General features: G+C 37.0%; 2 protein-coding genes across 2 annotated transcripts in view; both read right to left on the reverse strand.

The window, feature by feature from the left end:
- The window catches only part of LOC113666403 (nuclear pore membrane glycoprotein 210), a 29,286-nt gene extending 13,072 nt beyond the window's left edge, over nt 1–16,214 (reverse strand). Inside the window, exons 1-23 of the mRNA XM_089201792.1 lie at nt 15,082–16,214; nt 14,905–14,969; nt 14,094–14,180; nt 13,023–13,154; nt 12,422–12,515; nt 11,328–11,391; nt 10,778–10,864; nt 9,640–9,772; nt 9,242–9,370; nt 8,344–8,412; nt 7,738–7,844; nt 6,944–7,078; nt 6,169–6,336; nt 5,703–5,858; nt 5,195–5,303; nt 4,648–4,743; nt 4,201–4,346; nt 3,695–3,806; nt 2,830–2,895; nt 2,536–2,594; nt 1,698–1,771; nt 1,020–1,128; nt 136–337 (exon numbers count right to left, since the gene is read on the reverse strand). Coding sequence (XP_089057918.1) covers nt 136–337; nt 1,020–1,128; nt 1,698–1,771; nt 2,536–2,594; nt 2,830–2,895; nt 3,695–3,806; nt 4,201–4,346; nt 4,648–4,743; nt 5,195–5,303; nt 5,703–5,858; nt 6,169–6,336; nt 6,944–7,078; nt 7,738–7,844; nt 8,344–8,412; nt 9,242–9,370; nt 9,640–9,772; nt 10,778–10,864; nt 11,328–11,391; nt 12,422–12,515; nt 13,023–13,154; nt 14,094–14,180; nt 14,905–14,969; nt 15,082–15,323 — 2,641 coding nt within the window. The 5' untranslated portion in view covers nt 15,324–16,214. The remainder of the gene's footprint in view (nt 1–135; nt 338–1,019; nt 1,129–1,697; nt 1,772–2,535; nt 2,595–2,829; nt 2,896–3,694; nt 3,807–4,200; nt 4,347–4,647; nt 4,744–5,194; nt 5,304–5,702; nt 5,859–6,168; nt 6,337–6,943; nt 7,079–7,737; nt 7,845–8,343; nt 8,413–9,241; nt 9,371–9,639; nt 9,773–10,777; nt 10,865–11,327; nt 11,392–12,421; nt 12,516–13,022; nt 13,155–14,093; nt 14,181–14,904; nt 14,970–15,081) is intronic.
- Nucleotides 16,215–17,095: 881 nt separating this feature from the next.
- On the reverse strand, nt 17,096–21,400 carry LOC149049164 (beta-1,3-galactosyltransferase 5-like). Its single transcript, XM_089201801.1, has one exon. It carries the CDS (start codon nt 19,011–19,013, stop codon nt 18,033–18,035), a length of 981 nt encoding a protein of 326 aa, XP_089057927.1. The 5' UTR covers nt 19,014–21,400; the 3' UTR covers nt 17,096–18,032.
- Between the last annotated feature and the right edge of the window lie 692 nt (nt 21,401–22,092).

A 22,092-nucleotide genomic window follows, 5' to 3' on the forward strand; every position in this document is an offset into this window, starting at 1 on the left:
ACCAAACAGAAGAGAGATTAGTATGCGATAAGTTCCAGATATTCAGGGTGAATTCATATTTAAGTAAAAATAATAATAAAGAGGAAAAAAAAAAAAAATTCAGGGAATGAAAGCAGTTAAATTAAAAGCACTCACACATTGCTCTTCTAAGGTTTTCATCGTCCTTGTATTTGACAAACATCATCTTAACAGAACTTGTCATGTCAACAAATTCTGCCAAAGTGCGATCGCTGGTCGACCAAACTACAGTCAGTGATGTGAAGTTGTCAAATAAGCGTCCGAAGGAGTCACGGAGATGGACAGCAAGGTTTAACTGTTGATTGTTGCGCACATGGATCTGAAACCCGAGACAAAGCCACTAGTTAAAAATTTTTCAATCCCAATCACAAACAATGTATCTGTTAACCCAAGATTCTTGAAAGGCAGATTTTAAAATTTGGTCCATCCATTAAAAAGGTTCAGGCTGTAATGGTGACAAAAGTGGTGAATGAATAGTCGCTCTTGCAGAACAAACTTTTCCATGATAACGCATTTGCCCACAAAAATGTATCTCATGCATACCGTTCCACTTGTCTAGCAACTTTGGGGTTGTTTGTTCCAAAAATGAACTTCATACAGTACCATACCTCGATACAATGACTTCTTCCCCCCTCGCATATTTGACGGACTATTGCCATTAACAAAGTACAACATTGCTTTGAGTGGGGGTTGGGGGGGGGGGGGAAGAAAGTGAGGGAGTCAAGCCTGGGGTACTGGGGTCAGTTGAAAATGGTACACATGCTGTATTCCAGAATTTTACAATCTCAATGCTAGGTTTAGAAATTTGCCACTCAATTTGATGGATTTATCACTGAACACTCTGATAAAACAGCCACCTTTCCAGACCCAAAATGACCAAAGGTTGAGGGTACCTCAAACCTTTATGATAAACAATTACTAATAAGTACCAACAAGTACTGACACTAGCATAAGATGGTTGAACAGGGGGGTTCCAAAGTAAGTCTTCAAGTACCTCTTACCTCTTTGTTCGAGCTCACACAATTTTCAGGAGACAGTTGACGCCCATCCACTGTTGGAAGTTTTATGTCGGGAACAATTGTCAGAGATGCAGGGTCCATGCATGCAAATCTGCAAAAAAAAAAAAGTTTAATAAGTAACTTTTTAGGCAAAAGCACAATCAATTTTTTTCATGGACTACAGATGAAACACCATCACAAGATGATTAACACGATAATTAGTTTCAGCAACAATCTGCCCTTTAGTCGAAGAATCAAAAAATGGAAAGAAGCCATATTTTGAGATTGAAGTTTAATGAGTATTCTTTATCTTTCACACATTTAACTTCAAGAGCTTGCATTAAGGAAGTCCTGTTTTACCCTCTATAACCGTATTTTCCATTTGTTCCCATGAGGAATAAGACGAATCTTTGAATACATGAATGTTATTTATTGTCTGTTTGATGTGCCCTTCTAATTCTCTGTGTTGGTGGCTGAAGTTTGAAAATATTTCACATGCATTAAATGAACTATAAACCACATGCATCACATATGAAAAGCGCCCTTAGTTCTTGCGAAATGTCACTTGAAAGGCCTCGAACTTTTGCTCGAACTTTCAACGAAAGATCGTTCATTTGCATTACTTTTGCACAATACTGGTACTTCCGCTAAAACACAGATCAGTTACGTTTTACCTCTCACCTGATTAATACAGAGGAGCTTGCTGGGTATGGATTCTTTGTAGATGGTTTGTTTCCAATCTTCACGGTGAGAACCTAAAACAAGGGGCCATTTTATTTGAGACCCAACTCCAACTAACAGGCATTTTGACCAAACTTACATACGAAGTTAGGTCACTAAAATGGTGCCCCATTCTGTCACTTACAGTTAACTACATGTATGTTTTGTTCTGATTTTAGATGCATGTTGAGATTGATTGTTACAGATACATGAAGAAAGAATTGTTGTAATGCCAAAATATCATTATTTTCATTGTTCTTAATTATTACAGAATTGTCACAGGGCTGTCACTTGTGATATGCTATCAACTATGATATATTGCTGTCTATCACTCCTCGTTGTTTCCAACAGGTAAACCTTTAAGCTTTTGGGGCAGATTAAGAGGCATTACCATACGCTTTTGCTCTCTTTGCTTTGTTATTTTGCTCTCTTTGATTCCTTCCCTCCCTTCCTCCCTCCCTCCCTCCCTCCCTTCTACCCTCCCTCCCTCCCTCCCTCCCTCCCTCCCTTCTTCCCTCCCTCCCTCCCTTCCTCCCTCCCTTCTGCATCTTGGGTGAGTATTCATTCTACCCTACATGTAATTTGTGAGTTTTGTGTTAACAGCTCCCCACAAATGAGGTGTGGCTTATTGCCATAGCAATCATCTTGCAATCATGGCAATCATCTTGCTACAGACAAGGAGAAGACTCTCTTCCTCAGCAACTACCATAGTGAACCAAACCTTCAATACCACTGACCACACGTTTTCACAGAATGTTATGGTATCACATTTAATTTTGACTAAAGAAAGAGTTCTTACCTGTTCACCTTGCTTTAAACAGATTATGTTAAAATAATGATACGATCCACTGTTATCAACTGAAACGAAAAAGACACACCATAATATACTCCACTACATGCATAACATGCATAACATGCATTACACGCATTACATGCATTACAAACAAAAACTTAAATTCATGTGGAGTGAAAGTCTCTTAACTCTATGACTAGAGTGACTAACATCTAACAATACCACCCCTGGGTAACAACCAGAAAAAAGATCCCCCTCTATTCAGAGGGGTCAAGTGATAAATATAGTATTTTCACTAACCAAGATAGTCAGATGTGGGATAATACCCAATAGAAACATGGTCCTCTTTCTGTGGATCTGGAATCACTGTCAAACAACAGGAAGATGGGAAGGTTAGTCATCTGTAGGAAGCAAGCAAAACTCAGGGTTTGTACCCTTCTGCAGAAAAAAATTCATAGACTTTTCCAGTATTTCAAATTTCACCTCAAACCCTTTCAGTCCCAAGATTTTAAACCAAATTCTCCCAATGGTCTAAATACATTACAGGCATAAATTCTGAAAACTTTATTGCTTGAGTTAAGCAGATTTTTAGGACATTCCAGGAACTGTAGTCTTTTTCCAGGACTGGAAAGTCCTGGAAAATGTCAAAAAAAAGCTTCCAAGACTTTCCAGGTTTTCCAGGACCTGTACAAACCCAGAAAACTGTACACAAAGGTAAAGGCAGAAAGTTTTGTCAAATTGGCTCTTAATATCCAATGGAAATTCTCTTTCTGTTGCATGTGTAAACATCTGTTTGAACAAAAACTTTTGTTCAACAGTTATGATGTTATATCAGTGTCTAACCAACTGTCTCCTAATTTAAATGCACTATTAATTATAGAGTCAAGCTTTCAATTGAGGACTGCTCATTATCATTCCTAAAGGTAGGGAGTAACTAAGCAAATATCTAATGGAGAACATGAACTTGTTGAATAATCATGCTGGTCAAATTGCACCAATGATAAAACAATAACAGCTAACTAACCATGCTGCCTAAACAGCCACACCTAATGTTCAACCTTATCACCTGACTACAACCAGCTTGACCCTACAATTGAGAATGACTCTAGATCTTGAGACAAACAATTAAACAGTCAGTTGTTATATACAGCTCATATGAGTTCACCTTCTTCATAATATCCAGAAGTATCCACAATCCAAGGAAGAGGTCCTCCCTCTAACAAGAGGTTCTTTGCTGAACACAAAGACACCACACCAACATCCACTGGATCTAGAACCTACATATAGATAAATAATTCTTATACTGCATGTGTACTTGTGGCTAGTTCACCAAAACTTAACAGCTAGCCAGAGTACTACAGGAACTAGCTGCCACATATGGAGCCTTCTGGAAGAACTAGCTACTGCTTCTATGTGCAGCTGCAATGCACATGGCATTAGGGTGACATTGACTTTGAGACAATGCAGGCCAACAGATGTCCCTCTCTGGGCCTACAAGGGAACCTTTAAGCATAGTGTCATTGTCAGCAATGTCCTTCACAGCAACCAAACCTCAAGCCCATCTTTTGTCCATGAAATGCATTTGGTGGTAACATTTCACAGCCGTAGACAACAGAGCACTTGCAACTCTCAAGCAACATCTGCATACCTAAGAGTTAACTCATAACTGACCTTAAGTGGGTGATAAGCACCAACAGTCACCATAGAACGTAGAATTATGTCCTTGTACTGGTATGTCACAGTCAGTGTGGTGAAGCCAGAACGAAGGGCAAGAAGCTTCACTGACATACAACTTCCAGCAGTTATCTCATAATCTCCTAAAAGTAGACATTAAAAAGCACACTGTTTCAAGACACACACCAGGTACAGTTAGTGCTTGAAAATATCTTGAAACTCTAGATAAAATTCTATTAGTCATCAAGCCAATTTCATGAGTTTAACCTTTAATAAGGATTGGCAAATAACTTGCCCATGAAAATGCTGACCTGTCACATCAGCAGAAAAAGTCATTTTGATGACATCTAGAACTCTTCAGAAAGTAATCATTTGAGTTCTTGAAATCTGAGCTTGGAAACAATTTCTGATCAAATTAAGAAAAAGCCAATCTCTTATACTTACTTTTCTCTTCAACCAACTTGAAAATAGACGGGTCAGAAAAAGAGTACATCACAGGGAGAGTGCGACAATCGGTGAAAACATGGAACTCTTGGCATGCTGAGAAACGAAACAAAGTAATAATTATAATATCATTTTATGATTACTTGTTTCAACCTAACCAACATTTGTAAAGTGTTATTGTTGGCAACAGTGACCAACAATTCAAAACCCTGAGCAAAAGCCAATATCAGTGCCACATCAAGGCTATAAAAAAACTCACACAAAACTCTGCTCAGGCTGGCAAAGCACAAGGATCTACCTCAGCAGCAGTTCTTTGCAGGACTAAATGATCCCTACACTGGACAATTAGACTACACCACCATACCAAAAATACTGTGCTGTGGTCAACACACATAGAGCTAGCTGTACTTAGTTCGCCAAACAAAATTTGCATGTGAAAATCACAGTTTCAGGGATTGAACAATAACTATATCAAGCAACCTATGAAGTAAATGGAGCAGTAAGGACAGATGATGATAATGATAGTAATAAAGAGCTTTTCCTTTACCTGTATAAATGCAAGTTGCTACAGCCAGTGGGAGTGACAATGAATAACCAACTTGAGCTTCAACAACAGAGGGAAGAAACTCCATTTTTCTTGGTGGAACAACATAAACCTGTGAAATTTCACATAAAATGATTAAAAAAGACTCCTCAATTAACCTCATTCCCAGGATCCACTCCCTGTCATTCCCAAAAATAACAGAGGAGTGTTAAGGGGACACACTTACAAGGACCCACAGAATAAGGTTCCAGTCACATGTCATTTTATTGCCATCACATCATTTAAGGAAACAACTGTTACAATTTTCTTACACTAACCAGATCTAAAAACAAATCTTCTATCTATTTCCCCCTTTGAATGATACATCATGGCCCTTTTTGACCTTAGGTGGCCTTCTTGTGACACTGAATACTGACTAAGGTATAAGTAAGGTATAAACATTATACCAAGGAAGTTGTACACTGATCACTCTGCAAGATGAAGGAGTATTCAAAACAGGTTAGGAACCCACCTCTGCTGTTCCAAAAATTGCCAGATTCTTCATGTCTGCTGCACGAGCCTGGGTGTGTCCTACTGCATTAGTTGTGATGACAACACCTTTGGTGCTTACAGTGGCTACTGAGGTGTTAGATGATGACCAAATATACATTCCACTTCCTCCAGATGGCTGGAGAGAAAACCAAAAGGAAAAGTTAAAAGAAAAATAATAATTGCTACTTGCTGAGACAAAATCAAGCTTGGAACTTTATAAAGCTCACAGTAACTTAACATCTTATCAAAGTTTCTCAGTATAAAAAGCAAAAGGCAAGATGAGCTAAAATCAGAACACTGACAACAACTCTACATGGTTTTCTTTCCTCTTTAAACATTTTTTTGATATTGCCATGAGGCTTTTACTTTACAGAGCCTTTGAGCCCCAGACATGGCATAATGCAGGTACCATTATAATTATTAACAGTGGAAATGTCATTATGTACCTCCAATAAATATTGAAACTGGGTGTGGCTGGCCACTTTCTGTTGCTCTGGTGGGTACCATGGGAACACTATTATCTCAGGGTTGACAACCACTGGATCAAAAATATCTGCTTCTTGTTGTCCTGAGATGGGATTATTGAAGGTGTAGATCACGTTTGTACCAAGAATCTGTGATTAAAAAGTGTGTTAGCGTCAACAAGGCTCACCCCAAAAGGCTCCACTCCTCCATCATTGAACTCTTGATAAAGTATTATATTTAAGGTGGTAAGTTTTTAAAGAAACTGTGGTGCTGTGTCAGTGGGGGAGTATAACAAGATAAAACTGAGTTGATAAAGTAAATTAGCCACTGTAAAGAGTTTCTAAGCCGACGTTTTGAGTGTTAACCCCTCCACAGAGCAAATATTAAAGGGCTCTGATTTGCTCTGACCAAGTGCTAACACTTGGAACATCAGCGTAGAAACTCTGCACGGTAGCAAACTTAAATAATTACATTATCAACTCAGTTGATTAAAGCCTATTATTCTATCATATCTAAGAACTATCAGTAGTAGTAGGTAGTAAGAAACAATGTATTCACAGTGGTACATCTACAGATAGTTGAAAATAATAGAGAATAATTCATTGTCTTCTATACTGCATCAGAGTAACAAACATAATGGGAATAAAAGTCTGAAATTATAAGCAGAAACTACACATCAATCACTTCTAAAATAACTCGTTTGTAATGTGGCATACTTGGAAATTTTAGTCGTTACATGAGTATTAAAAACTGCACCTTAATGCTTGTGTACATGGCTGTCAACATGGTCTTGCCTTTCTGTAGAGTTCGCACATGATGAAAGGAGCCATTAGCTGAAGACCAGAGCACTTGGAAGTATGATGGATCAAATGAGGTATCAATGCGAATATTCTGATAAAAAAAAGTAAAATGAATAAAAGTTCACTTAGCAGGACAGTTACAAATAGTAACAAAGAGCAAAACAGTCCCTAATTTGTCAGAACTTAGTAGCTTGGGATTCAGAATCTGAAGGTTCCAAGTTTAAATCCTCTACTCACTCCCTCAATCAAATTGTTTTGTTTCATGATAATCCCAAGTTCAACTCCTCAGCTAAAACTTGCTTACCCTTCAAACCCCAAGAGTAACTATATTTTAGTAGCATTTGATTTCTCCTTACAGTGTGACCCCTGAATCACAGATCAAGGTTGTGAGAATAAAGGAAATGATCACCAACAAAAGGAGCTCTTGATTGTTCAACAAATTCTCCTTGTCAATACCCTTGGAAATTTATAGAGAACAGTATGGAGAATATGTATACTGATGTTTGGGTGTAAGAGGTTAATAGCTGACTGGTTTGCCTACATTCATAAACAACAGCCAGCCTGGGCTTTTTGCTTTTGTTTCAGTTTTCTAGCAACTAAACTTTTATTTCTGGAAACTATTGTATCATTTTAGGTTTGAAGATCATGACAACTTGAAAAATAAAAGAGCTTGAAATCATGTCGGGAAAAATAATATGAAGATTTGAGATAAATCAAAGTGTTCTCCTTTAAAAACAGAATCATTCTTACCTCAGTGATAAAGACTTTACGGTTGTCATGACTGTAGATATGAACAGTGACATCATACTCAATCCCCACTTGTAACACCCAGTCTGGATGTGGCATAATACTGAAACCTAAAAAAATAGCAAACAAAAATTATTTTAAGTTGATGTGTCTTTCTTAGCAGTTCCGACAATAAATTAATGTTGAATTACATGTTATCAATTCAGAGTCGATATAAGGTGTATGGTCAAGTAATTGAACAAAGATTCAAACAATTGTATTGCCACAAATGTTCATGTACAACCCTGCAAGTCTTCATCAAGTATCTAGTGACAAGTGCTATGGTAGCTGAACAGGGGATCTTCCATTGATACATGTAGCTTAATTCTTTGTCTCCTATGGGTGTCCACAACAGAATTATAATTGCTTTACATTATCAAGCAGATAAGTATTGACATAATGTAAGTTAGGATTTGTTTCGGATAGTCCCCAAAAGCAGTATTGTAAATTCCTCATCTGGTCATAAACATCACACCCATTTGTCACAAATAAACTGTTTGTTTAAAAAAGACAATGCTGTCATTTTCTGATATTACTATTGCTATGGATCATGTCTTTAAAAACATATACCTAACAAAGCTGCATCCACAACATGAACTCCAACAGCTGGTCGATGTACAGCCTGCATGAGAAGCATATCTGCAGGGCTAGTAAAGGGGGCTCAACCAAAGGTTAACCATGTAAAAAACTAAAACAATACATAACGGATTACAGGATTGACACAAATATTCACTGCACTTCAAAAAAAAATTGGCCTAATTCTGTGTCTCTATTTCTGTAAATGTACCAGGGATCCACACTCAACTATATGTATTTAGTTGCCTGGAAATCATCCATGGCTTGCCAGAAATAAAATTTTAGTTATTAGAAAAAAATCTAGGTAACAAGTTATTGCTCAATACTTATCACAGTGTACATGAGGCAACCAGAATCAAGGGGGGATTTTTCTTGTGGAAAATGGTGCAGCACTAACTTTTACTGAATGTAATCCTTTGATGAAATAATGAAATAAAAGATGAGAGAATGAATGAATGATTAAATGAATAAATGAATGAATGAAAGAATGAAAGAATGAAAGAATGATTAAATGAATAAATGAATGAATGAATGAATGAATGAAAGAATGAAAGAATGAAAGAATGAATGAATGGATAAATAAATGAATGAAAGTATGAATGGATGAATTTCTGAATTAATGAAAGTATGAATAATTGAATAAAAGAATGAATAAAGAATGAATAAATAAATGAATGAATGAATGAAAGGAGGAAGGAATAAATGAATGAATAAATGAATGAAATGAATGATGACATGATGAAGAGCTTACTGCTACTGCATGTATGATCCCAAATCACTGATTGCAAAATTGGGGACTTTAGCCTTAAATTTAGTTTCCCAAATTTGTTTTTACAATCCACTGTGACCAAAATGGGGGCAGCCGGCAGCACTGTATGCTATAAAAGGATACTTTTATCAACAAGAGTAACTTTGGTGTAACCGATCTTGACACCAAGCACACTTGATTTCTTGACATTCAGATGGCCTACTGTGGTATTGCTCAGTTTAAATTCAAATTGTGACGACGGCATTGGTATCGCTGCATAGAAAAATGTAAACAACAGCAGTTACATTTATTTACAAGCTGCTTAAGGTAATTCTGGTCTACAACTCTAAGGATACATAGTCAAAAAAGGTATCTGAGTAAAAGTCAGGCAGATGTGTTGAGGTAGATTGCAGTTGGGTAAACTTGAAACAAACATGCTAGAAAGACTTGCTTAATAATTTTTATGATACTTCATCTTTCAATATGAATATCAACTTTGTAAAAAAATTGTGGTAAATTATACAAGATGAAATTTCTCAAACCTGTGGTCTTTCCTCTGTGCATTCTGTTAACACTATATGTGACGGATGTGTTAACCAGGATATACACATTGTAGCCAGGTACTAACAACACATTATCTAAAACTAAAATTCTTGCTTCAGCTGGAGAAACATTCTGAAAAAAAGTAGTATTTTAAAGGTAATCAAATATATGTAATAATCTCATAAACAACACTGTCAGACAGACTTTATATTTTGACCAATTTTAGCAGACAGAAAAAGTTTACTCTCTATACACAAAAGAGCACAAAATAACTGCACAATTTGAGAAGCAACAACTGCAACCATTGCTTCTAAAGAATGGCTAGATAAGACAGTCACCAAATGACATTCCATTTTAGCCAAGAAATTACTGAAATTACAAATCCAAGGATGTGCATTTGCCTCTGTGGTAAATCTGGTGAATGATTGCTACATTTTTATTAGGCGTTACTAGCAGAAAAATATTATTTTGCGCAACACGTAGTCAAATTGTGCACGTTCAGAGTTACTGTCACATTTTGTTTCACATGATTTCACACAAACCCAAATTACCATAATCATTGTGCAAAACCATAGTTCCTTTCACTTCATGCATGATAAACTGCATGGATATTGCAAAAATAAGCATTGAACACGGAGATTTTCCTTGAGATGATCAATGTCTGATTTATTTCAGCGTTTCGATGGATTTGGAAAGTGTAGTGCATTTATCTTTATTTCAAACAAAGATTCTTCCTATATGCAAATTTCTGGTAAGCCAGCTTTGTTTGTGGTGTTTATTGATTGCTGTGATTAGTGATTTGCATTTACTTTTACTTTAGGAAGATTTGGTGAGAACTGAGCTTATAATGATTTCATATTTAGACTTATTTATTCTGATGCTTTCGAATGAAGTTCTAAGTGGTTTTAAAATATCCAAAGAAGCACAATTGCCATTTTGAAAAAATAACACAAGCTCACCACTAAAAATAGCAGCACACTCTGTCTCTGTCAATATGTCTATGTATCATTTGTGACTGTTAATTATAGTACTATAAGACACTTTTCACCATCCCATTTTGAAACAAGATGATACATCATGACAGATATGTACATCATGTCTAAGGTGCTTCAACAATGTGGCATGTACACAACTTACAGCAAATGATGTATCCTTGAGCATTGCTTTAACAATTGCTGTTCCAGTGTTGATGGGTTCTATTACAATGGAACCTCCACGTGAACCCTGGAAGCGACACAACAGAAAACATAAAAATTGTAACAACCAAGAAGGTAATCATGAACTAGAATGTAAACTTCTAGAAGGATAACTAGTTAGAACTAACCCCCAAGCACAGGAAAGTGAATATTATAGTAACATTAAAATACAAGATAATCTACAAGCAAGTTAGTTGTTATTATTCTGTATGTGACCATGAAATGAGGCTTTCGTTCACATGCAAGTTACCAGTAGCTGTCTAAAATCACATTTTTTTAAACTGCTTTGATTATGTACAATTTAGTATCCATCTACTTGGCTTTAAAACTTGTCTTTTGACGAGAGTTTTCCAAACCCATTTCATTTATAGTTTCCTTGGTTGCATACTGATGATGTTAACCAGACAAAGAAAAATCAAATCAAATTGCTTCAAAACCATAACTTACAAGAGTAAAGCATGCAAAAGAAAAAGAGTATTTTGTTACAATACCTTTGCTTCTAAAGAATATATCTCCAGTGAAGTTTCATAACTTGAAAACTCAAACTGCATAAATCTACCAGGCAAGCAAATAATAGAGTGTAAGTGAAAAATGAAATACTGAAAATCAATTATCTCTTTAACTCCCAGAAGTGATTAACATGAAACTTCTCCCTATAATATCCATACATTATTCAGCAAACAGGTAATGAGAATATTTGAACTTATTAGGTGGAATCTGCCATCTTGATCTGGCACCAAGTTCTCATAACTTATTTACAGGGAAAGGTCTCGCAGCTAGAGGGCAGGGCGTGAAATTAACTTTTTTTTTCTGATAGCCACTTGACTGCTAAATTCTTCAAAGTGATAGCCAATTCAAAAAAAGTTGGTCGCCATTTTCAAAGACAAACAAAATCTTTCTTTACGCTGTCAGCGTTCTAGATAGACCCTCCAAAATTAAGTTAGTGAAAAGATCTTTAACGTGCTACCAAGTGGATAATAGGATGTATGATATACAACGTTCAGGCTCATCTAAATCCAAGATGGCGTCTAGTTATCGATCAAGATGCATGTGCTACGTTTTGGAAACAAACTTAATGAGGAAGTTTGCTGCAGATTTATCTTTGCAAATTTATTTGATTCACTACATCTCTTGGTAAGGTTATGATGAAACGTTCTAGTCGCCAATTTGGCGACTAACTTTCAGGATTTGGTAACCAAAGTGCAAAGTTTAGGCGCATTGGTGCCTGTATTAGGTGCAATTTCACACCCTGAATGAGAATATTTGAACTTATCAGGTAGAATCTGCCATCTTAATCTAGCGCCAAGTTCTCATAACTCATTTACAGGGAAAGGTCTAGCAGCTAGAGGGGAGAATTAAGAATCAGATCTTGGGAATTAGAGGGTTAATTATACATGTGTTGCACATTTTCACACTTTTGCACCATGCAGTTATAAAGTGACAGCCCCCTTAAAATAGTCAGGCTTCATCTTTAATTCTGAACTTCACCATATGCAAAACTTCAATTAAATGCACAGAACTACAAATAATCATGTCAAAATAATCTAAAATTACAAAATAAAAAATGGAATAAATCCAGTCTTACCTTAACACAGATTTTGCATTAACTGAACCAACCCCCTCAACTGTCTTTAGTTCCCATTCAAATTCAAGACCATCCAGAGTGGAAAACATATTTCCTGGAATAAAACATTTAAAAATAATTATCACTGTGAAGTTCACAGCAACACAAATAATCCATGACAGAGCTCCAAGCTCAAAATTTTTCAAAGTTACCCTATGACAAGCAAAAATTAAAAAACTGTCACCAGAAATGAAATATTGGTACTTTTTACCAAAAAGAAAAAAAATAGCCCCAAAACACTTTGTGCCAAATTACATTATTCACTGTACTCTGAACTGCATCTCTTGCCTATATGCTTAGCCTATTCACTAGAAGGAAAAAATAGTGGAATATCAGTAAAAGTTTAAGCAAATGTTTATTCAGCTTTGACTAAAAGTGAAAATACCATAGCTTGCTAGGATACACAAGACCTTGAAAGACAGGCTGCAACTTAGGCAACATTAATTCAAAATCTACTTGCCAAAATTTCTTTACACTCATAACAAGGGGCTACTAAAATGGCAGCAACTTAAAAATAAAACTACAGTGGTTTTATATCATGATAATGGTCAACGTTTCATACCTTCCTTGTCAAAGGCCTGGATATGACAAACTGCTGGTGCTTCCCCAAGCAAAAGTTTGCGAGTGGTAGTAACAATTTCAATCTTTGCAATGTCGCGCACATAAACATCGCTTCGCAAAACCACACCAGTAACTGACAAGGATGAATAAAAAAAAAAAAAGTACTGAATGATTGACAGTGATTATTATTTACAGTTAAGTATATTTAGTGAAATAAAAATTTGTGCCAGCTCCACAGTTTAAGTCACCAAACCTATTTAGTAATATTTACATCCTTATATCTACCCTTTCAGTTTGGACATATGATGCCCGTTTTTGTTGGCTGCATCTTAAATGCTTAACTGCTGGAGAGGTCCACCAGTAAAAATGAAGCACTTTTTAGGCATATAGTGAGTGTAACTAATAAGAATTAATGACTTAGTCCTCTTGTCAAACACTGAAGAAATGTAAAATGGTTTCCATGTTTACATAGCCTGATGTAAACACGCGGGAGGTTGGGAGAACACGAGATAAGTGTAGGAAACCACAATGCAAAGCAGAGTGGCTTCCAGCTTATCGAGTGTTCTCCCAACTTCCCAAGTGTTTAAATCAGGCTATGTAAACATGGAAACCATCTTACATTTCTTTTATAAAATAACTAATGAAAGAGGAACAAAAACCATGTTTACGTACGCTCATGTAAAACGGTTTTATGGCCAATCAGAGCACGTGTACCATTTGAATTATTTTATAATATTCATTGATATACAAATATAAGATGTTGTCAAAAGCCTTTTACTACCAGGATCTGAGAACAAATTCTCCAGACTCATGATCAACTCCCAAACATGATTAACATGTATCTTCTCCCTACAATATCCATACATCATTCAGCAAACAGTTAATGTGAATACTCAAATTTAGCAGGTAGAAGATATCATCTTGATCAAATACCAAATTCTCGTGACTATAATTTCCATGGATATTTGTAACAGCAAGAGGAGGGAATCAACAATCAAATCTTGAAGTTAAAGGGTTAAGTTACAAGGAAGACTTAATTAAAAAGCCAAATTTACTTGACCATATAAATCACCTTCATCTTCTCCAAATATTTCTGTCATTTGCATTTTTGGAACTCTCGCTTGGGCTGTTAAAATGGCTTCCTTTGAACATTTTCTCCCTAATAAGTATATCAACATTGCAGAAGAATGTAAAGGTTCAATTTCTAAACTGCTCAGAAAAAGAACTATTCTGAAGTCCTTTACAAAATTTTCTTAGAATTGCATGGCACGAAAGTTTCTAATTGTTTACATAGATGTCATGTCTAAAATATAGTTAATTAAGTTTTAATGTCATATTTATTGAATGTTGTATTTTGCAAACATGTTTACTTAAAAAAAATCTATTTTTATAAATAGAGGTGTACTTTTTTCTCTTCCACTAGTGTAATTTATCATAGCAAATAACAGCGACAAACAAAAAATTACTTAATGTGGTTTAAATTTTGTGATAAGTTCTCGCATGGAAGAAATCTATTAGACTTTGAACAGAAAGTTATAACTTCTTATTTCATTAAATTTCAGTAGAATTGTTTTTTCAGTGGTATACATTGGGGAAATATTTCGCTTTGTGTCCTGCATGTATTTATGCAATCTCGCCGCTCACACGGATCGTTGCCTCCTCACCCGTTCCAATACATCCCTCCCTAACTGACTAGAGTTTATTTTTTTGCCCACAAAAGTAGAGAAAATATAGACGTTGTAAAATTATGGTCAGCACAATTCAAATAATTCAGACTTGAGACCCATGCATTCAACTGACCATTATTTCCTTGAGGCCGGTGAGCGAAAAGATAAACGCACGTGCGAGGAGGTTCTAGATTCTTCGGGTAATTTTTAACGTACCTGATACTTCGTCTCCATTGTTGTACACGGGATGAGTTGAAGCAACCTCGGGTCTACTCGAAGTCCTCAGAAACAACACATCAACATCGAGTCAAACAAAATGACTTATTTCGGATTAAGTGAAAATCTGTCAAATTGGCGGGAACTCTTAAGTTTATCTAAGTGAAACTAACTCACCATACGAAGCATCCATGCAGAACTTTGAAGGAAAAATTGGTATGAACGGATCCACTAGCGACATACGGAAGCAGCACCCGTGGCGGGAGGTTGAGCGTATTTTGCAAGTGTTCACCATTTACGAGTGCAAATCCTAGAAGAAGAGAAATGACAAGAAATACACCCATAGACGCCATCTTAGATGTGGAAGAGAACACTTGCGACATGGGAGTCAGCGGTCTCCAACTGTGAAAGTCGTGCATGGAAACACCTTGGGTACCAAACAATGCTTCTCGTGGGGGGAAGCGGTCGAGGGGAGGATTTTCTTCAGGTTGGGCGTTGCAAATGGTGTTTTGATTTCTTCAAGGCAATTACTTCATTGAGTAACTTAGTTGCTACATGCGGTCTCATTGGACGGAACTTGTGTTTCGATGAAAATATGTGAACAAGGTTGTGACCTTCTAGATTCGGGCGTATTTTGGATAATTATTTAAAGACAACAACAAATGACTTTTTCCTTGTTTACATTTATGACGAATTAAGCTCACTTTGCAAAAAAAACGTGTCGTACAGGCCAAAGAAGAGAAATATTCAATCTCATATGCAATTAAAAAAGAAGATGAAAAGGTGTTTCAGAGGAAGAATTTGAATTAAGGAGCGATCATTGGTGTATGCGAATATTCTGCGCCATTGAATGTAAACTAATTGGGTTTCAACAAACTTTTGTACTGTCATGCGCAGCTCAGCCGACGTGATCGTTTTGAATTTTTAACGGTGATCTTTTCCTTCCTGACACTGAAAAAGCACATATTCACCCTCTTTTTCAAATTCCTAGGGTTAGTTATTGTTTATCTCAAAGAGCCACCGTTTTCTCTGGAATTTTCAGCTTTTAAGTATTTGGAACAGAGAGAGAGGGTCAGTTAACCCTTTCACTCCCAAGATCTAATTAGCAGTTCTCCTTACTATCTGCCGTACAATTCTTATGATGTTAGTTCAGAGAATTTGGTATTGGATCAACTAATAATCCCATGATTGATATTCTTCTCTATTCTCATCACCTGCCTGCTTGATATTGTTTTGATATTGTATGGAGAAATTCTGTCTTGGTCACTTGTGGGAGCGAAAGGGTTAAAGATTAAAGATAAAGATTCAACGCTTTCGTGGTCAGTTGTGTATTGTTTTCTCGTCTTTGTCTCTTAATCGTCAAAAGTTAACATGTTTTGAGTGCGGCTGAGCGTCTTTGAAATTCGCGCTCAGTCGACACCATTGTTTTCTTGTTGTCATGCTAATGGAGTATATGGTAATAAACCGCGTGCACTTGACAACGATCATTTCGCTATTGTCACCTGACAAAAATCATTTCGCTCGTGTCATTAGAAGAGATCGTCGAAAAAAAAGTTTTCTTGAAAATGTTTTCCAAGTTTAAGATAGAGAAGGCGCCAAACGTCCTCTACAGACGCGGACCGAGGCATTTTGAGGTAGAGCAGTCTGCCATCTCCTTGCCACTCCTTGAGGCATAGGAACAGCGTATTCGCCATTTGCGCGCTGAGAATGAGCACCTACGAGCTGAAAAAATGGAAGATGTTAAGATTATTTATGGCCAGGCGGCGGAATTGGCAGAGAGAAGACCTGAAGTTTTCCAGCTTCGCCAGGAACTTTAGCTTCTAAGATTCGAAGTTGCCCAAAGTCGCCTTGAAGTTAACTCTGTAAAGAACACCGTGAAATTTAACGTCAGCCGCAAAAGCTATTGGGACGTGGACAGGGCTGCGCGGTCCTTGAAGAGAAAAAAAGTCGGAGACTATTTTATTTTCACTCACCCAATGCGACGATAAAGATTTTTATTTGAGAATTTTTGGCTAACCGGTGAATAAAATCACTGAAACGGAAAAAGGTGCGAAACCGCAAAATTCGCACCTTTTGTTTTGCCTTCAACAGCGATGTTTACCTGCTTCAATAGACCAAAAAACAAAAACGCGAGGCCTGACAATAGTCTAAGTAAACCCGCCTTTTCACGCTCTCTCGACATCGAGCGGTGTCTTCATTCGATTTTTTTCTTTTCTTTTCTTTTCTTATGTTAGCAGTGGAACAATTAGCGATTATCAAATCATTAAATAATTTGAACGTGAAAATTTGCAAAAGACAAAATAGTCTTCTTGCCGATCAACGTAGATCTAGCCGCAATTGGTTAAATAATTATTAAGCCATACACGAAGTAAATTTAAACAGAAGTCATTTTTAAAGAAACATAACGCATAGGGCATATTAAACTGAGATAATGCATAGCAACCGCCCGTTCTCATCGCTTCTAGCTTCTCACCGCCGCTTGCTTGCTAAAACATGAGCTAAATCATAAACTTACACGGATATAATACAACAAGCTGTATTCTAAGTATTAATTATTTTACTTGACGACGACTAAAATAAAAGTGAAATACAGTTAGGCTGAGTAAGGCCGAAACATGCGCGCACGGTATGACAAAAGTTTAGTCAAAGCAGTTGACGTACTCTTGAAATTTACTGACCCACCCCCTGTTGGTTTGTCTTTGATTTCCAAAGTAGGCTACCGTTGGGAAAAAATGTCATCAGTGACAATTTGCCGACTGAATCCGATTTGACTCGAGTATAATTTCTCGAAACCAGACGGAAAAATCCGTAAGGCCAGACAACATTGTCTTAAAAATTTTAAACCATAACAATAGGCAAAGTTTGATAAAATAATAAACTGTGATAATCGTTTCTTGATATCTACTGCAAATAGTGACAAATATACAACTTGCTCTGACACTCAACCTGATTGTTGGTAAATGTTGTAGTATCCAGTGCCCTGATTCTGACTCTTCGAGCAACGCACATTCAAAACAAAAAATAGCTTTAAATAGCTGCACTCAAATGTACAACGGATATTGAACAGAGAAACATCACTCACTGAAGAATTTATCTAAATATACGTATGTACTGACTACGCCCTTGAACTACCGAGGAAAAAAGGTTAAGTTAAACATTTTCAGTTGGCACTCTTCCCCTACATCATGCCTGACTAAAGTATTCTTTATTGGAACACATACATATTGAGGCGGATGCCACAGTTCAAAACCCACATTGTTTGTGACAGTTATTCCGTTCTTACTCGCCAGCATGCCAACGTAAACATCGTCTAGTCTGAAGAACGGCAAAGAAGAGAAAGTGTCAACAAATGCACGTACAACATCGTGAGATAAAATGTATCCAAAACCAGGGCAAAAATCTGGATATCTTGTCCCGTTATATTCCTCGTAAGTTACCATCCATTTGCCTTTCCTACGAGGGCCCTTGTTTGCATAACGACGGCCAGCATAAAACATCTTCTTCGGCGTGGTGGGTGCGCTTAAGAAGGAGAGAACTCTTGGAACGTGCACGAAAACGTCGTCATCCAATTTCAAGAGAAACGAAAAATTGCAATACGTTATTGCCCACTCGAAGCCCATTTGTATCTTTCGGGTTTGATTCCAGTAGTGGTCATAATAGCTAGCTCGTACAAGGTCCTTAAGAGCTTCATCTTCGTCAAGCAACCCGTTCGAAACTGTTTCATTCCGTGTTTGGGCGACCAGAAAAACTGACGTCCATCTTGGTTTTGCGGATCTTTCGAATGCCCATGTCTTACGAATGTTATTCCTTCTTTCGAAATTACCTGGAGCGGATGAGATAATCATAAGAAGATCGAAATGTTGCATACAAGATCCCCTGGTTATAAGAAATGATTTGTAATTTACTTGCGAAGTAGAAGTTGTCGTGCGATTAATTTTCAGTTCTCGTAATTGCAACCGCTGCACATGGCTTTCGACATCTAGTTGTTCACGAACAATGTCAAAAAAGGAGGAACGAGTACTCCATATAAGACCTAGCTGGAAAGATACAAAAATTGCCATCACAAAAGCTAAAACCGTCAAAACTCTTTTTCCATGAATTCTGATCATTGTATTACGGCAAACCCGATGTAACTGCGTATGCAAATAAAGTCGGTGGCGTGTAAAGTTCCTTACTGGCGTCGCCTAAAGCGAAACCTTTATTAATATCTTGAAATAGCGAACTTTTCCTTCAAAAGATTTACGTTTCTTGTACTCTAATTCTACATTCGAAGAATTGACAGTCCTGGACATCGAACCATTGATACGATGTATTCTTTTCCTCGTCTAATTCCAACAAAACGTGACAATCTTTACGCGCGCCATTGAACTCATTCCTGTTGTTTAAGAGTCACTCTACGCGTTCCTTCTATTAATATGTTTTCTTAATGTCTTAGAGGCGGAATTTCAATTAGCGAGTTTGATTTCCAATTGACGAGCCTCTCCCTCTTCTCTTAATCTCTTAGAGGCGGAATTTCAATTAGCGAGTTTGATTTCCAATTGACGAGCCTCTCCCTCTTCGTTTGCTGCGGTAGTCCGGACTTTTTAGCCAACGCTGGAGGTCATGCTTTGACTCTCTGTTGTTTACGCTCTTAAAATCGGTTCTGTGGCGAAAGCACTGCCACTGGAGTGTTGTCTACCGGCCTAACCTCTGTTGTTGCTGTTTAGACCAACTTGGTCAGTGCGTACTTCAAGAGGAGCAAGAGAAAGACGCTCTTCTTTCACGATAGCAGATCTGGTGGATTTTGTGTTCTGTGAATTTACTAACGGATGATTTTACGGATCGACTGTTCAGACGGAATGAAGGCTTCAGTGTGTTCCATATTTTCTCACTGCTTGTTTTCCTTACGTTTAATTTCCGCTTGTGCTGCTTTAACAGTATCAACTGAATTGACTTGAATTGAATTTATATGAGTTTATGAATTCTAAACTGACAATATGTAACAACATTAATACTTTCACCAACATCTTTTTACATCAAAAGCGGGGTTTTAGTCAGCCGATTACTGAGCATAATGATGAGGACTCTCTTTTAATAGGTAATGGTAAAACTGAAAGCCTAGAAATTATTTGACCCCTGTAGCAGTGTGACAGTTTCTATTCAACAGTGAAACGGAATAGTTCCGTTGAGTAATCTTTGGTTACATGTATGAGTCAATGTTTAAAGATTGGTTAAAACCCGCTGGAAGAGTTCATTTCTGAAATAAATTGTTCCGTATCTCTTGCTTCCTCACCCTGTATATGTCTGGGTCAAAGAATATAAAGTCTTGAATGCTCTCAAGTCGGTAAGAGCTAAATCTTACATCACAATTTTGATAGTTTTAGCCTCTAAGAGCGACTCATTCCCAGACACTATTAGAGCATATCAATAAAATGTGATACAAACTTAACTAATTCATCCAAGTTGGGTCACTTGGGCCAGTTGAGTCACTTGGGCCAGTTGGGTCACTTGGGCCAGTTGGGTCATCTGTTATCTATAAACCAGGTGAATTTTTAATCGTCGATTTCCCGCCACAGCTGGCCCAACTGACCCAACTGACCCAACTGACCCAAATGACCCAACTGGCCCGAATGACCCACTGATCCAAAAGATCCAAACGACTCAAATAACCCAAATAACCCAACAATGAACCAATGACGGCATTTTATTGCATTTTATTATCAAAGCATTCACGCTATCATTCGATTGACCGATGTCACGCAAGTTTCGTTAACCGGCACACCAGGACATATTTTGGTTAACCGGTACACCAGGATACAACCAATGGTGTTCGTTTGAAACTTATTGAAATCAGGAGTACCACAAGGGTCAATATCAGGGCCATTCCTCTTTACAGTTTATATCAACGATATGGTCAGAGCTACTAATTACTTTACTGTAAGACTTTTTGCAGATGACACATCTGTAACAGCAGTTGGTAGTGATTTAGATGTATTGATCCAGCGAATAAATTCCGAACTACCACCAGTCTATGAATGGCTATGCTCAAATAAGATAACCCTGAATTTAAGTGAGACAAAATACCTCGTTTTCCAACCACGACAGAGAAATAATAATAATAATTACAATTTATATCCCCCCTTAAATTGGCTGATCAATACCTTGAACAGTCTCACACTGTTAAATACTTAGGATGAGTTATCGATTCCTTTCTGTCATGGCATGATCATATTGATTATATTAGCAGTAAAATTAGCAAAAGTCTAACCATAATCGCAAAACTGAACCGACATGTAACAGTTCAATCTCTTATAAGTGTATACTATGCACTTGTACATCCTTATTTAACATACGACTGCATATTGTGGGGTAATAATTACGAAGTCTCAGTTGGCAAAGCTACAAAACAAAGCTATAAGAATCATCAACAATGTACCAATTCGTGACCATGTTACTCCCCATTATGTAGGCATTGGCCTAATTAAGCTCCCTGTCATAATTAAATTGAGTAGGTGTCAACTATTCTACGATCATATTGCAGACAAAAAATCTTCTAATTTTGCATTTTCTTTTGTATCTGAGATCCATGATTATGCCACTAGAAGTACATATTTGCATCACCTAAATCATAGCCCCTTCAGAATAAATATAAGGAAATTATTTCCAACAATTACAGGGTGTTACTATTGGAATGATATTCCTATATCTATACGGGAGAAGCCCACTAAAAAAACTTTTTGAAAGAGCACTTTTCTCACATTACCTTTCCCAGTACTGATTAATGTCTTCCTCTAACCATGTTTACTTAAATATTTGTTGTTTAAGATGTGATTCCTATTCCCTCTCTTATATTTGTATCTTATATTTGTATCTTACATCTTAAATCTTATTGTATCGCTTCTTTTTACTGTATGAAAAAATGTAATTTAAGGTAAAGGGCATCTAATTAGCTTGCTATATTATGCCCTTCTCCATCTTCTTTTCTTACTTGTAATTATTCATCAGACTCCAATCTGTTGAAATGGAGGGAAAAAAATACCAAAAAAAAAACACTTGCACTTGTAGAAACAAAATCTAAAAAATAACGTGGCAGCTTCAATTGCAGTACCTGATGATAATATCGAGCTCTCCCTCGGCGGAAAATACGCCTGCGACTCGGGCTAATTTGCTTTTCAGGCAGATATAGACGTTATGCGCAGTGCGCCACGC

The sequence above is a fragment of the Pocillopora damicornis genome, chromosome 3, assembly GCF_964200805.1.
Source record: "Pocillopora damicornis chromosome 3, jaPocDami1.2, whole genome shotgun sequence".
Classification (NCBI taxonomy): domain Eukaryota; kingdom Metazoa; phylum Cnidaria; class Anthozoa; order Scleractinia; family Pocilloporidae; genus Pocillopora; species Pocillopora damicornis.